Source organism: Nerophis lumbriciformis, linkage group LG36 (assembly GCF_033978685.3).
Source record: "Nerophis lumbriciformis linkage group LG36, RoL_Nlum_v2.1, whole genome shotgun sequence".
NCBI lineage: Eukaryota > Metazoa > Chordata > Actinopteri > Syngnathiformes > Syngnathidae > Nerophis > Nerophis lumbriciformis.
This window is the reverse complement of record NC_084583.2, coordinates 22492501-22507500: the sequence shown is the minus strand read 5'-3', so window position 1 is coordinate 22507500 and position 15000 is coordinate 22492501. Positions and strand designations below refer to the sequence as shown.

The window sequence follows — 15000 nt, the reverse complement described above, 5'->3', positions numbered from 1 at the left end:
GAGATTTCCGGGTTTCCCCTAAACTGCCAAGATACCTGTGGCGGTGGGGGCGTGGTCACAATGACATCATCGAGTCATTTGCTAGAATATGATTTTCTTTAAAAAGGCTCAAAAAGAAACAACTCTTTTTATCAATTAGTTTGAACAAGTTTTTATCGTTATGCCATATTTGAACTTTTTGCTGCTCTTTGTACAAGGAACTTTGTTGAGGTTTTTTCAAGTGTTTACAGACGTTTAATGACTTTTAAATTAAAAACAACTAGCAACAAATCTAGTATCTTCTTCTGATGTTATTCTTCTTCTTCTTTCCGTGTCTTTGAAGCATGTGGTTACATTGAGTTTCCCATTTCTTTACACAGTCTTTTGCATTGTCGTTGAACTCTGCGAGATCTTTTAAGCTGCACTGGTTGGGTTATTATAACATTTACTCGTGTTTAGACTCTACTTCTGTCCCTGACTGAAGAGGACCATGACGTCACACTTGCTTGGCGCTGTTGCTTTTGTTGGAAATTGTCTTTTTAAAAAGGCGCCACTGTCCTCTTAATATTTGCACATTTTTAAGATGGCTATCTGCGTGACATCGCAGACATGCTGACAACTCTCCAGACAATGGCATGCGTTTTATTTGCATCCGGTTTTGGGTGATCAATAGTTTTTTTTTAAATATATAAATCACCCGCTTAAATATTTCTTCTTCTGTTCTCAGACTCTCTTGTCGTCATTTGGGATGTGTGTGTCTGTTGTGATTTCCCTTCCTGGTTTGATGACCCGCACCATCTTGCCTCTGATTGGCCTGTCTGTAATGTTTTGCCATAATCTTAACCAATCGTAACTCATCATAGTAAACCATCCAACCAATCATCGATGTTTATATACGTAAACCAACCAATCATCATTGATTTTCCCATATGTTTTGCCTGTGGAGCTGCTTCCCTATGTAGCCTCGATTTTTAAGTTAATCATTTTTAATGCAAAACCGTAGTTTTTACTACTGCAACCGTAAACCGGAATGAATTATCAAAAACCGTACTCATTACGGGAAAACCAGAGTTGTTGGCAGGTATGGTAAAAAGACGGATCAAGATTTAAACACATTATAGGTCAGAAAAAAACGAAGAAAAACGGAAAATATTTTTAAATATTTTTACAAAGAAAAAAGATGGATTTCCGAGTATACACGGAAAAATCACATGCCTGTGTAAGTGATAGGGACCAAATTCATTAGATTTATATTGATTGATTGAAACTTGTATTAGTAGATTGCACAGTACAGTACATATTCCGTACAATTGACCACTAAATGGTAACACCCCAATATGTTTTTACACTAGTTTTTACCACGTTAATCAATTCATGGTAAAAGTCTATAGGTGATCAATATTTTAAACACTTAAAGCTGTGGTACTTGAATCTTGTGTGACTAGGCAGAATGCAAACTGTAAATCCCACCCCCCCACTCTGAGCACCTCGCTGATAGTCTCTCCTCCTCTGTGGAAGTGCACGAAATTGTGCACAAGAGCTGTACATACACTTGCACAGGTTGTTGACAGTGTGAAGTTGCATCGAAGGATCCCTTAGTTCGTATTTTGTTGCAGAAAATAAATGTTGTAACAGGTACGTGTTTTTTTTCCCCTCTAATTATGAAATACTCATTAATGTTGTTAAGCTGTAATATCGCCATATATTATAAAAATTCAGCAAAAATCTAAATGCACAAACCACAAACTATGTCTCTGCTTACAATACACTGAACAGCAATTGTGTGACTATCGGTAACACACGTCACCACGAAAAAGGATAAACAAAAAATACAGGTAAATGGAACATTGATTACCCGTCTAAAAGGAAAACAGCTACTTGCGCGTCCAAAGTTATTCCAAAACAGGCCCGCAATGTCCTCCATCTTGAATACATCAGACCACTAGTTATTCAAGTTTTGGCTCTTCTTTGTTTTTTTTTTGTTTTTTAGACGTACAGCGTCTTTCTTTTCTTTTTCTGGTTTAATCTTTTGCTTTTTTTTAGCACTACCGTATTTTTCGGATTATAAGTCGCACCGGCCGAAAATGCATAATAAAGAAGGAAAAAACATATATACGTCACACCGGAGTATAAGTCGCATTTTTGGGGGAAATGTATTTGATAAAATCCAACACCAAGAATAGACATTTAAAAGGCAATTTAAAATAAATGAAGAATAGTGAACAACAGGCTGAATAAGTGTACGTTATATGAGGCATAAATAACCAACTGGTATGTTAACGTAACATATTATGGTAAGAGTCATTCAAATAACTATAACATATAGAACATGCTATACGTTTACCAAACAATCTGTCACTCCTAATTGCTAAATCCCATGAAATCTTCCTCCCCGGTGTCGCCTCTGGTATGTCCTTTCTTTCTGCTGCTCGATTGCCGTTCTCTGCTGCATATTTCACTACGTCCAGCTTGTAATCTGCAGTATATGATTTCCTTTTCGCTGCCATTTTTGTTCAGCTCTTCTCAGTTTTTTTTTTAAATGATTAATTTTAATAGCTACGGCAGTAGCATATAGCATATAGCAGTTAGCATCCCATGACCCACAATGCACTTCTGCCATGACCCTCCCCCGCCGAATTCTTATTGGTTGACGTGTGTGTGACGATTGCACACATTTGCTTCGTCTCTTCCGTGAATTAGATAAATAATATTATTTGATATTTTACGGTAATGTGTTAATCATTTCACACATAAATCGCTCTGGAGTGTAAGTCGCACCCCCGGCCAAACTATGAAAACAACTGCGATTTATAATCCGAAAAATACGGTGTATGCTGTAACAGCATGCGCAGGTATTGCAATCTTTCCAGGTGGGTGTTCAGCAGCCGTGCTTTACTGAAAACAAATCCGCACCATACACGCGCTTCACTATATATCGCGTCAGCCAATGAGGAGGCTCCTTCAAGGGCTTTGTTCACCCCTCCTTTCTCTAAATCCTGTGACTGGATATGGAGGGGTTGACTGCCAAGAAGACAAATGAGTTTGTCTTCTGAAGTTTTATTTACTAAAATACTTAATTATAAAAGGCACAGACAGCACACAGACCAACAGTCTTTTCAGAAATGATTACTGTTAAAATATACTGTATGATGCAAATGTGATTTTTTTGTTAAAGGATATAACTCCGGTACCCCATATTTAACTCTACTAAAGCCAACAATTAAAACATGATCAAAGTTATGAGAGGTCCAACAAATAGTCAAAAGATTGATGCACACCCACCTGATTGGCTACCACAGCATCTTGTGGATCATCTGGTTCTGCAGCTGCCAATAAAGCTTGTAGTGACAAGAGGACTGTTCTCAGCGTCATAGCCGCCGCCCTGACAGAAATAGTCATACATAGTTTCATTGTATTCATTGTGTAGTTCTTTAACACAACACATGATTCTCACATTTACTTATCGTCACGAGAAAAGCAGGTCTGGATTAATGTTTTTGGATGTAGAAATTATATTAAATCACAACATTTCGAGATACTTTATATTCAATGTACAGTTATTTTATAAAGATTGCTTATTCCAAAACATTTTTTTTATTATGTTAACGATTGAAAAATGTGAACTTATATTTTACTAATTTGTTGTTTAAGAAAGTGACAATTTTAGGCACTTTGTTTAAAGCTGAGGCATGTTTTTAACTCTGAGAAACAAAGAAGAAATACCGTATTTTCCGCACTATAAGCCGCACCTAAAAACCACAAATTTTCACAAAAGCTGACAGTGCGGCTTATAACCCGGTGCGCCTTATATATGGATTAATATAAATATTTATTTTCATAAAGTTTCGGTCTCGCAACTACGGTAAACAGCCGCCATCTTTTTTCCCCGTAGAAGAGGAAGCGCTTCTTCTTCTATGGTAAGCAACTGCCAAGGTAAGCACCCGCCCCCGTAGAAGAGGAAGCGCTTCTTCTTCTACGGTAAGCAACCACCCGCCCCCGTAGAAGAAGAAGAAGCGCGCGGGTATTACGTTTCATTTCCTTTGTGTGTTCCATGTTGATATACGACTCCATGTGCGCCCACATCACAGATGGTGTCAAAAAACAAGTGAAGCACACAAATACAACACTCGCCGTCATTCCGGGTGGATTAACCAAAGAACTCCAACCGCTCGATATTGGTGTCAACAGGGCATTTAAAGCACGACTGCGAACGGCGTGGGAACAATGGATGACCGAAGGCGAACACACCTTCACTAAGACAGGGAGACAGCGCCGGACGACATACGCCAACATCTGCCAGTGGATCGTAAATGCCTGGGCGGATATTTCGGTCACAACTGTGGTCCGAGCTTTCCGGAAGGCAATGACTTCGACGAGACGGAGCCGGCCATTTTGGATCCCGTATTCGCCCAACTTTTTAATTCAGACACCGAAGGAGAAGAATTCGAGGGATTTATGAATGAAGAATAACTTCAGAAAGTGAGCGTTATGTTTATTTTGTGTGTTGTGACATTAACGTTCGAGCAACATTAAGTTATTGATGTTATTGCTCTGCACTATTTTGAATTTTACTATGTTTGTGATTGCACATTTGCACATTACCGTACATTTTGGGAGTGAACAGAGTTGTTAGAACGCTGGTTTTTAATATATTATTAAAGTTTGACTGACCTATCTGACAGTTTTTTTGACATTCCCTTTAGCGCAGTTAGATGCGGCTTATAACACGGGGCGGCTTATAGGTGGACAAAGTTTTGAAATATGCCGTTCATTGAAGGCGCGGCTTATAACCCAGGGCGGCTTATGGTGCGGAAAATACGGTAAGTGTTTTTAAAAAATTCAAGTATCTTTGACAATACTGTGGACTGCTGCACCATAGTTTTCTTAGTTTTTAAGGGTATTTCAAAATAAATAAATAAAATATTCATATAAACAGTGCTTAGCCCATTTACGCCACTCAGGTAAGAAATTAAAGGCAACAACAAATTCAATACAGTCCTCATACACAGAAAAGATTTTACAACGCTGGGTTTTTAGGTCATTACTTTCATGTATGAATGTGACAGTATTGGGATCACGGCAACAAAACAAGATAATATTTTGAAATTAAAAAAATTAAAAAAGACTCCAGTGACAAAATATATTACTGGTCAAACAGACTTTTTCCATTTAACTGGGTCAAAATGATGCAGGTGTAGAGTGTTCCCTCGCTACAACACGGTGCACTTTACACAGTCTTGCTGTTACATGGATTTTTTTGTGTGTGTGTGTAATTTTTTAAAGTGTCGCAGGCTTTTCTTTTCTTTTTCTTTTTTTACAGCATATGAATGCACATTGTGTTTTGCTTCCGAATTCGCTAAAGGCCTGTAGACCATTTTCAATCAATCTTCTTCATGCCATGTGTCCTGTACAATACAGAATGTGTACTGCGGGGGGGATATAATGCTGAACCAGTTTTTAATATGGATGAGACAGGCTTATTTTGGAAACAAATGCCCTCTCGCACCTTTATGATGCAGGAAGAAGCCAAAAGCGCAGGATTTAAGGCCCAAAAAGATCGTATGACTCTGGGTATGTGTGGAAATGCTGCGGGCTTTATGATAAAACCCAGGCTTATTTATAGGTTAAAATTTTTTAGATAATACAGTAGTGTACTGTACTTTTACTTTTTTAAATCCACGAAGGTTTGAACTTTGAGATTGTTTAAACAAGAGAAATGTGAGAAAATGTTAATGCCTGTCTGAGAAAAGCTTATTATGTGTGTGGCAGCACGGTGGAAGAGGGGTTAGTGCGTCTGCCTCACAATACGAAGGTCCTGAGTAGTCGTGAGTTCAATCCCGGCCTCTGGATCTTTCTGTGTGGAGTTTGCATGTTCTCCCCGTGACTGCGTGGGTTCCCTCCGGGTACTCCGGCTTCCTCCCACCTCCAAAGACATGCACCTGGGGATAGGTTGATTGGCAACACTAAATGGTCCCTAGTGTGTGAATGTGAGTGTGAATGTTGTCTATCTGTGTTGGCCCTGCGATGAGGTGGCGACTTGTCCAGGGTGTACCCCGCCTTCCGCCCGATTGTAGCTGAGATAGGCTCCAGCGACCCCGAAGGGAATAAGCGGTAGAAAATGGATGGATGGATGTGTATGGTTAGGGTTTTTTCAGCCTTAAAACATACAGTACAGGCCAAACTTTTGGGCATTTCAATGCGTTTTCTTTATTTTCATGACTATTTACAATTTGTAAATTGTCACTGAAGGCATCAAAACTATGAATGAACACATGTGGAGTTATGTACTTAACAAAAAAAGGTGAAATAAAAGAAAACATTCTAGTTTCTTCAAAATAGCCACTCTTTGCTCTGATTACTGTTTTGCACACTCGTGGCATTCTCTCAATGAGCTTCAAGAGGTAGACAGCTAAAAGGGTTTTCACTTCACAGGTGTCATAGTTTTGATGCCTTCAGTGACAATCTACAATGTGAATAGTCATGAAAATAAAGAAAACGCATTGAAATGAGGTGTGTCCAAACTTTTGGCCTGTAATGTATAAGATACAAAAAAACATATACTGTACTGTACTGTAAACAAAGAAACATGCTCAGTAAATGAAATAAAATAAAATAAATATGATTTAAAAAAACAGTATAAACTAAAAAAAATACATAATGAACGAAAACACAAATAAACGAAGAAAAATAAAATCTGCTTCTACTACACGAATTTCACTTAAAGTGGGTATTTTCTTTATTAACGTAATCCCAGCGTTAAATGAGGGAACACTGTATTTTGAAACGTTTGTGAGCTTTTGACTGTTGCGCTTCTTTCCACAAATTGAAACTAAAACAAACAGTGATAAAAGTTGAATCAAAACGAAAGTAAATAAGCAACGTGCCAGCATGTACAAAGTGCTGTTCCATCACTTCCATGATCGTCTTGTGCGACAGCAGTTGTGGATGCTTTTGCTTGGACAATTAGTGCGGTCGGTCGGTGGATGTTGGACTCCAATGAAGGAGGGTAGCATCAAGACCAGTTTTAAATGTGCTTTATAAATAAAGTTAATTTGATTTGCAGTGCATGTGGAGCACTTGGTGTGTGGCTCCTGTCCTACCTCGCGCACGGACACCTACATGTTGCATGCTTTGTCAGTCACGGCGGCAATCCCGTGGTATGGTCTTAAGCTTTAGTTCAGTAACAACTGCTTGTAAAACCTCAGCTTTGTGTGTGTGAGACTCAAAAAGTGGGCGAGGATTCTGCCCCGTGTGCCCGCCCCCAAGCTGAGACAGCTTTTCCCTTAAACAAGAAATATTGTTGTTTTAATCTCGCAAGATCTCGTCCCACACCTCTATTATTGAGAAAAGTGACTCACCATTGGTCTTTGAGAATGTCCAAACATATTGCACCAGTGACCGAACTTATGTTGGGATGCCAGATCTTTGTGATAAACCGCACCTGAGTGACAGAACAAAACAGTGTTACAACGCCAGCTTCTAGTGGGACATGAATGACACCAATGGACATTTACCTTGGGTGGATTGAAAGGATATGTCTCTGGAATTTTTATTTCTAGTTGATATCTACCGCCTGCAAGAAACAAACATTAACAAATGATATTTTAATTACGTAAATGATAAAAAAAATAATAACCTCAAATAAAAGAGTATAGGAGCTTGTTACTACTGCTAAGCAGTAAATATGTGCTTTTATCTCTGTCACACATTCCCATCCATCCATCCATTTTCTACCGCTTATTCCCTTCGGGGTCGCAGGGGGTGCTGGAGCCTATCTCAGCTACAATCGGGCGGAAGGCGGGGTACACCCTGGACAAGTCGCCACCTTATCACAGGGCCAACACAGATATTGAAATACAGGAAGTTTTGCATAATCATTGATTTGCATAACAATGTTGGGTCCTCAAAATGGAACGTGTGTGTATGCACTGACAATCAATAGGGATGCTCCTATCAGGGTTTTATGCTGTCGATTCCAATCTTCCATGAGTGACATCAGCTGACACCAATACCGATCACATGTAATAAATGTACGTTTTTCTATTAACTGTATTTATAGTGAGTGCTTATGACAGTTTAACCACATCAACGCAATATGCTCTATACTCTCGGCAGGGTCCTTGAGGGTGCATGGGAGTTTGCCCAACCAGTCTACATGTGCTTTGTGGACTTGGAGAAGGCATTCGACCGTGTCCCTCGGGAAGTCCTGTGGGGAGTGCTCAGAGAGTATGGGGTTTCGGACTGTCTGATTGTGGCGGTCCGCTCCCTGTATGATCAGTGTCAGAGCTTGGTTCGCATTGTCGGCAGTAAGTCGGACACGTTTCCGGTGAGGGTTGGACTCCGCCAAGGCTGCCCTTTGTCACCGATTCTGTTCATAACTTTTATGGACAGAATTTCTAGGCGCAGTCAAGGCGTTGAGGGGATCCGGTTTGGTGGCTGCAGGATTAGGTCTCTGCTTTTTGCAGATGATTTGGTCCTGATGGCTTCATCTGGCCAGGATCTTCAGCTCTCACTGGATCGGTTCGCAGCTGAGTGTGAAGCGACTGGGATGAGAATCAGCACCTCCAAGTCCGAGTCCATGGTTCTCGCCCGGAAAAGGGTGGAGTGCCATCTCCGGGTTGGGGAGGAGATCTTGCCCCAAGTGGAGGAGTTCAAGTACCTTGGAGTCTTGTTCACGAGTGAGGGAAGAGTGGATCGTGAGATCGACAGGCGGATCGGTGCGGCGTCTTCAGTAATGCGGACGCTGTATCGATCCGTTGTGGTGAAGAAGGAGCTGAGCCGGAAGGCAAAGCTCTCAATTTACCGGTCGATCTACGTTCCCATCCTCACCTATGGTCATGAGCTTTGGGTTATGACCGAAAGGACAAGATCACGGGTACAAGCGGCCGAAATGAGTTTCCTCCGCCGGGTGGCGGGGCTCTCCCTTAGAGATAGGGTGAGAAGCTCTGTCATCCGGGGGGAGCTCAAAGTAAAGCCGCTGCTCCTCCACATCGAGAGGAGCCAGATGAGGTGGTTCGGGCATCTGGTCAGGATGCCACCCGAGCGCCTCCCTAAGGAGGTGTTTAGGGCATGTCCGACCGGTAGGAGGCCACGAGGAAGACCCAGGACACGTTGGGAAGACTATGTCTCCCGGCTGGCCTGGGAACGCCTCGGGATCCCCCGGGAGGAGCTGGACGAAGTGGCTGGGGAGAGGGAAGTCTGGGCTTCCCTGCTTAGGCTGCTGCCCCCGCGACCCGACCTCGGATAAGCGGAAGAAGATGGATGGATGGATATGCAATTGTTTGATTAAAACAAAGTAAATAGTACACAATATCTAATCAAAAGCCAAAATTACTCTCTACCCTTTGGTTGTGCCTTCAAAGTTGTCCTGTGTCCAAGGAATAATTCCCCGAGTTTGTAAACATGAACAAAAACAACAAAATTATTATGAATATAAAAATATTCATCAGATTACTCTTGTATTGATAATATACTGATACTACCGCTGGTATCGACAAAGAATTGATCCTCTGTCCTTTTACATGTCTGGATGATCTCCTGCTGGTCCCACTATGGACTAGACTCTCACTATTATGTTAGATCTAGGGCTGCAACTAACAACTAATTTGATAATCGATTAATCTGTTGATTATTACTTCGATTAATCGATTAATAATCGGATAAAAGAGACAAACTACATGTCTATCCTTTTCAGTATTTTATTGAAAAAAACAGCATACTGGCACCATGTTCTTTCAACTTGCCAAACAAAACAAGGAACATTTTACAAAAATGTTTTTTTTTTTTTTTATAAAGTGCACCATTGTCATGCACAATAGCAATAATTTTGCTTGGGGGAATTTCAAAGCTGGCTACTACCTATTCCAACCATTCTGCAATAATGGATGCTGAATGTCTTTCCTCTAGTGGCATGGTCGTAAGGCAGACTGACTTCATGTTCCATTCCTCTCCAATGTCATGGCATGTATTGCCAAGGTGGCTACACTTGTCCACACGTCAGTAGTGAGAGCAATTTTGCTCTGGGTGGCTTTTATGTCAGTCTACACTACTTGGAATGTCTGCTCGTACTTCCTCTCCATCACTTTGGTCAAATGGGTCCTCGAGGGAAGAGTGTAACCAGGGTTGAGGACGTGAATCATTTGTCTAAAACCTTCATCCTCCACCATTGATAGAGGCCTCATGTCGTCAGCTATCAACATATTCAGGATACCATCAGTCAGAGCAGCCGCTTGCTGTGGTGTGCACACCTTCCTTTGTACCAAGTCGCTAATGCTGGCTTGTTTCTTTCTGAAATGAGAGAAACCATATAATGAACATACATAGTAACATCATTTACATGTAACTCAATACATACATAGTTGATTTAATTCATTTCTGACGTAAAAGGCAAATAAGCCACCACATTAAAAAAAAAGCTAAATTAAATAAATGGACATTGGGGATGCAGCATACACCAATAATAACACATAAATGTAACTCATCAGATCAGAACTGAATCAGATATTGTACACGTTTCTGTTGTGAATAATAAAGGATTCATTTTAGGCTGCCTCTGAATAATAGCATGACATATTCCAGCGCCTTCATAACGTTTAGTTATACTAAAGCGTCACTCAAATCTAAATATATTTATATAGCTTTATCGGGCCCGGCTACATTGATCCATTATGAAACTAACTTGTTACGTTTATTTCGAAATTGGTAACCGTGCGTTTTCTCTCTCAAATCTGAGTCAAATGTGCCGGAGAAACACTATGAGCCCCGCGTTGCAACAAAGGGATAACGTTAACGTTACTCACAAAAAAGCTGAACTCATGAATGCCTGTTGCCACTCAAAACAACACAGATAATGCACTCTCCAAGAAGTTCCTAACACTCTGAATGTTAATACACAACAGTTGCTGTTTCGCTTCCTTAAAATATTAATATTGAAATATTAAAAACACAAAGACTGACATAACGGATCAATGTACTCGGACTATGGACTTAAAAAGTTACGTACCGTGAGTTCTTCCCTTCATCCATGGCTTCAACATGTTTCCTCTTCAGGTGCTGCTGAAGCAATGTTGTACTTCCGTGACATTTTGCAGGAAACGGTCTTCTTTGAAGTCTTTAAAGTAAAGTGTTCCCACACTTTTGACGACTTAGGTCGTACACTTTTCTCCATTGAAGCAATAACCTCAAGATGTTTCTCCGCTGAACTATCTGTACTGTTTTCCTCCGCCATTTATCGAATGTTTCCAGGCAAAGGAGACGGCGTCGTCACGTGAGCTGCACATGACACATCATTGGCTGGCTTACGCCACCTCATGAGACGTAGCCTCAGCGCCGCCCTGGCGCTGTTTTGTACTGTTCTTGTACTTATTTTCATTATTGTTTCTCAGCTGTTTGTAAATGTTGCAGTTTATAAATAAAGGTTTATTAAAAAAACAAAAACACGTAGCCTCAGCGCATGCTCATAGCATAGATCCAACGAATCGATGACTAAATTAATCGCCAACTATTTTTACAATTGATTTTAATCGATTTAATCGATTAGTTGTTGCAGCCTGAGTTAGATCCACTATGGACTGGACTCTCACAATATTATGCTCAATCCACTATGGACTGGACTCTCACTATTATGTTGGATCCACTATGGACTGGACTATCACTATTATGTTAGATCCACTATGGACTGGACTCTCACTATTATGTTAGATCCACTATGGACTGGACTCTCACAATATTATGCTCAATCCACTATGGACTGGACTCTCACTATTATGTTAGATCCACTATGGACTGGACTCTCACTATTATGTTAGATCCACTATGGACTGGACTCTCACAATAATATGCTCAAACCACTATGGACTGGACTCTCACTATTATGTTAGATCCACTATGGACTGGAATCTCACCATTATGTTTTGGGTTTTGGTTCTGGTCTCCGAGATGAGCATCCCTTAAAAATACCCCAGTGATAATTTCAACTTAAAATTAGATGAGTGGGACTGGTCCCCTGTGCTCGCGAGCAACCTGGTCGATGTTGCTTGGGATCGCTTCAAAACAGCGTTCCTAAAAGATACTAAATGACATGGCTCCCGTGAGAACAGTCAGGATCAAAGCCCGCTCTAAACCATGGATGAATCCGGACCTATTAGCTGCCATAAAAGACAAAGACAGAAAATACTCCAAATACCAAAAGTGTAAAACAGAAGTAGATAAACAACCCAATAATAACAACCTCAAATCACTGCTTTCAACTCTCAAAAAGCAATGCAATAAATTAAGAAATAAGACAACCAACCTGTCTAAATCCATACATTAACGACAAAATAGAGGAAAACACAAATAAGCCACGTGAGCTCTGGAAAATTCTCAACAACCAGCTTCCCGGTTGCAGCCAAAAACTTAACCCTAACCTATATGTGTATATGTATATATATATATATATATATATATATATATATATACACACACATATATACACATATATATACATATACATACATACATACATATATATATATGTGTATACACACACACACACACATATATACATACATATGTATATATATATATACATATGTATATATATATATACACATACATACATATATATATATACACATATGTATACACACACACACACACACATATATATATATATCCATCCATTTTCTAGTATATATATATATATATATATATATATATATATATACACACACACACACACACACACACACACACACACACACACACACACACACACACACACACACACACATATGTATATATACATATATACATATATATATATACATATGTATATATATATATATACATATATATATACATACATATATATACATATATATATATATATTTATTTATTTATTTATTAGGGGTGTGGGAAAAAAATCGATTCGATTTCGAATCGCGATTCTCACGTTGTGCGATTCAGAATCGATTCTCATTTTTTTTAAATCGATTATTTTTCTTATATTTAAATGTTTGTTTTTTTTAATTAATCAATCCAACAAAACAATACACAGCAATACCATAACAATGCAATCCAATTCCAAAACTGACCCAGCAACACTCAGAAGTGCAATAAACAGAGCAATTGAGAGGAGACACAAACACCACACACAACAAAGCAAAAGTAGTGAAACAAAAATTAGTATTATCAACAACAGTATCAATATTAGTTACAATTTCAACATAGCAGTGATTAAAAATCCCTCATTGACATTATCATTAGACATTCATAATAAAAAAGAACAATAGTGTGACAGTGGCTTACACTTGCATCGCATCTCATAAGCTTGACAACACACTGTGTCCAATATTTTCACAAAGATAAAATAAGTCATATTTTTGCTTCATTTAATAGTTAACAAATGTACATTATTGCAATCAGTTGATAAAACATTGTCCTTTACAATTATAAAAGCTTTTTACTCTGCTTGCATGTCAGCAGACTGGGGTAGATCCTGCTGAAATCCTATGTATTCAATGAATAGACAATCCTTTTGAATCGAGAATCGTGTTGAATTGAAAAAAAAATTGATTTTGAATCGAATCGTGACCACAAGAATCGATATTGAATCGAATCATGGGACACCCAAAGATTCACAGCCCTAATATATACAAACCCCGTTTCCATATGAGTAGGGAAATTGTGTTAGTATAGTATATAGTAATATAACAATATAACATACATCCATAAACGTGGACGCATGTGAAAAAGTGCAATATATTTATCTGTACAGTAATATATTTATTTATATATATTTATTTATTTTATATATATATATTTATTATTTATATATGCACCTTATTGCTTTTTTATCCTGCACTACCATGAGCTTATGTAACGAAATTTCGTTCTTAACTGTGCTGTAAAGTTCACATTTAAATGACAATAAAAAGGAAGTCTAAGTCTAAGTCTAAGATTTAAATATAAACAGAATACAATGATTTGCAAATCATTTTCAACCCATATTCAGTTGAATATGCTACAAAGACAACATATTTGATGTTCAAACTGATAAACATTTTTTTTTTTTGCAAATAATCATTAACTTTGAATTTGATGCCAGCAACACGTGACAAAGAAGTTGGGAAAGGTGGCAATAAATACTGATAAAGTTGAGGAATGCTCATCAAACACTTATTTGGAACATCCCACAGGTGTGCAGGCTAATTGGGAACAGGTGGGTGCCATGATTGGGTATAAAAACAGCTTCCCAAAAAATGCTCAGTCTTTCACAAGAAAGGATGCGTGAGCAAATAGTCAAACAGTTTAAGAACAACGTTTCTCAAAGTGCAATTGCAAGAAATTTAGGGATTTTAACATCTTCGGTCCATAATATCATCAAAAGGTTGAGAGAATCTGGAGAAATCACTCCACGTAAGCGGCATGGCCGGAAACCAACATTGAATGACCGTGACCTTCGATCCCTCAGGCGGCACTGTATCAAAAACCGACATCAATCACTAAAGGATATCACCACATGGGCTCAGGAACACTTCAGAAAACCACTGTCAATAACTACAGTTGGTCGCTACATCTGTAAGTGCAAGTTAAAGCTCTACTATGCAAAGTGAAAGCCATTTATCAACAACATCCAGAAACGCCGCCGGCTTCTCTGGGCCCGAGATCATCTAAGATGGACTCATGCAAAGTGGAAAAGTGTTCTGTGGTTTGACGAGTCCACATTTCAAATTGTTTTTGGAAATATTCGACATCGTGTCATCCGGACCAAAAGGGGAAGCGAACCATATAGACCAGGGGTCACCAACGCGGTGCCCGCGGGCACCAGGTAGCCCGTAAGGACCAGATGAGTAGCCCGCTGGCCTGTTCTAAAAATAGCTCAAATAGCAGCACTTATCAGTGAGCTGCCTCTATTTTTTAAATTGTATTTATTTACTAGCAAGCTGGTCTCGCTTTGCTCGACATTTTTAATTCTAAGAGACAAAACTCAAATAGAATTTGAAAATCCAAGAAAATATTTGAAAGACTTGGTCTTC

At 39.2% G+C, this 15000-nt stretch overlaps 1 protein-coding gene across 1 annotated transcript in view; it reads right to left on the bottom strand.

Annotated features, from left to right (window-relative positions):
- Positions 1–15000, bottom strand: part of ube2ka (ubiquitin-conjugating enzyme E2Ka (UBC1 homolog, yeast)) — a 32775-nt gene that overhangs the window by 10640 nt on the left and 7135 nt on the right. Inside the window, exons 3-5 of the mRNA XM_061930186.2 lie at positions 7494–7552; positions 7338–7420; positions 3262–3361 (exon numbers count right to left, since the gene is read on the bottom strand). Of these exons, the coding sequence (XP_061786170.1) occupies positions 3262–3361; positions 7338–7420; positions 7494–7552 (242 nt within the window). The remainder of the gene's footprint in view (positions 1–3261; positions 3362–7337; positions 7421–7493; positions 7553–15000) is intronic.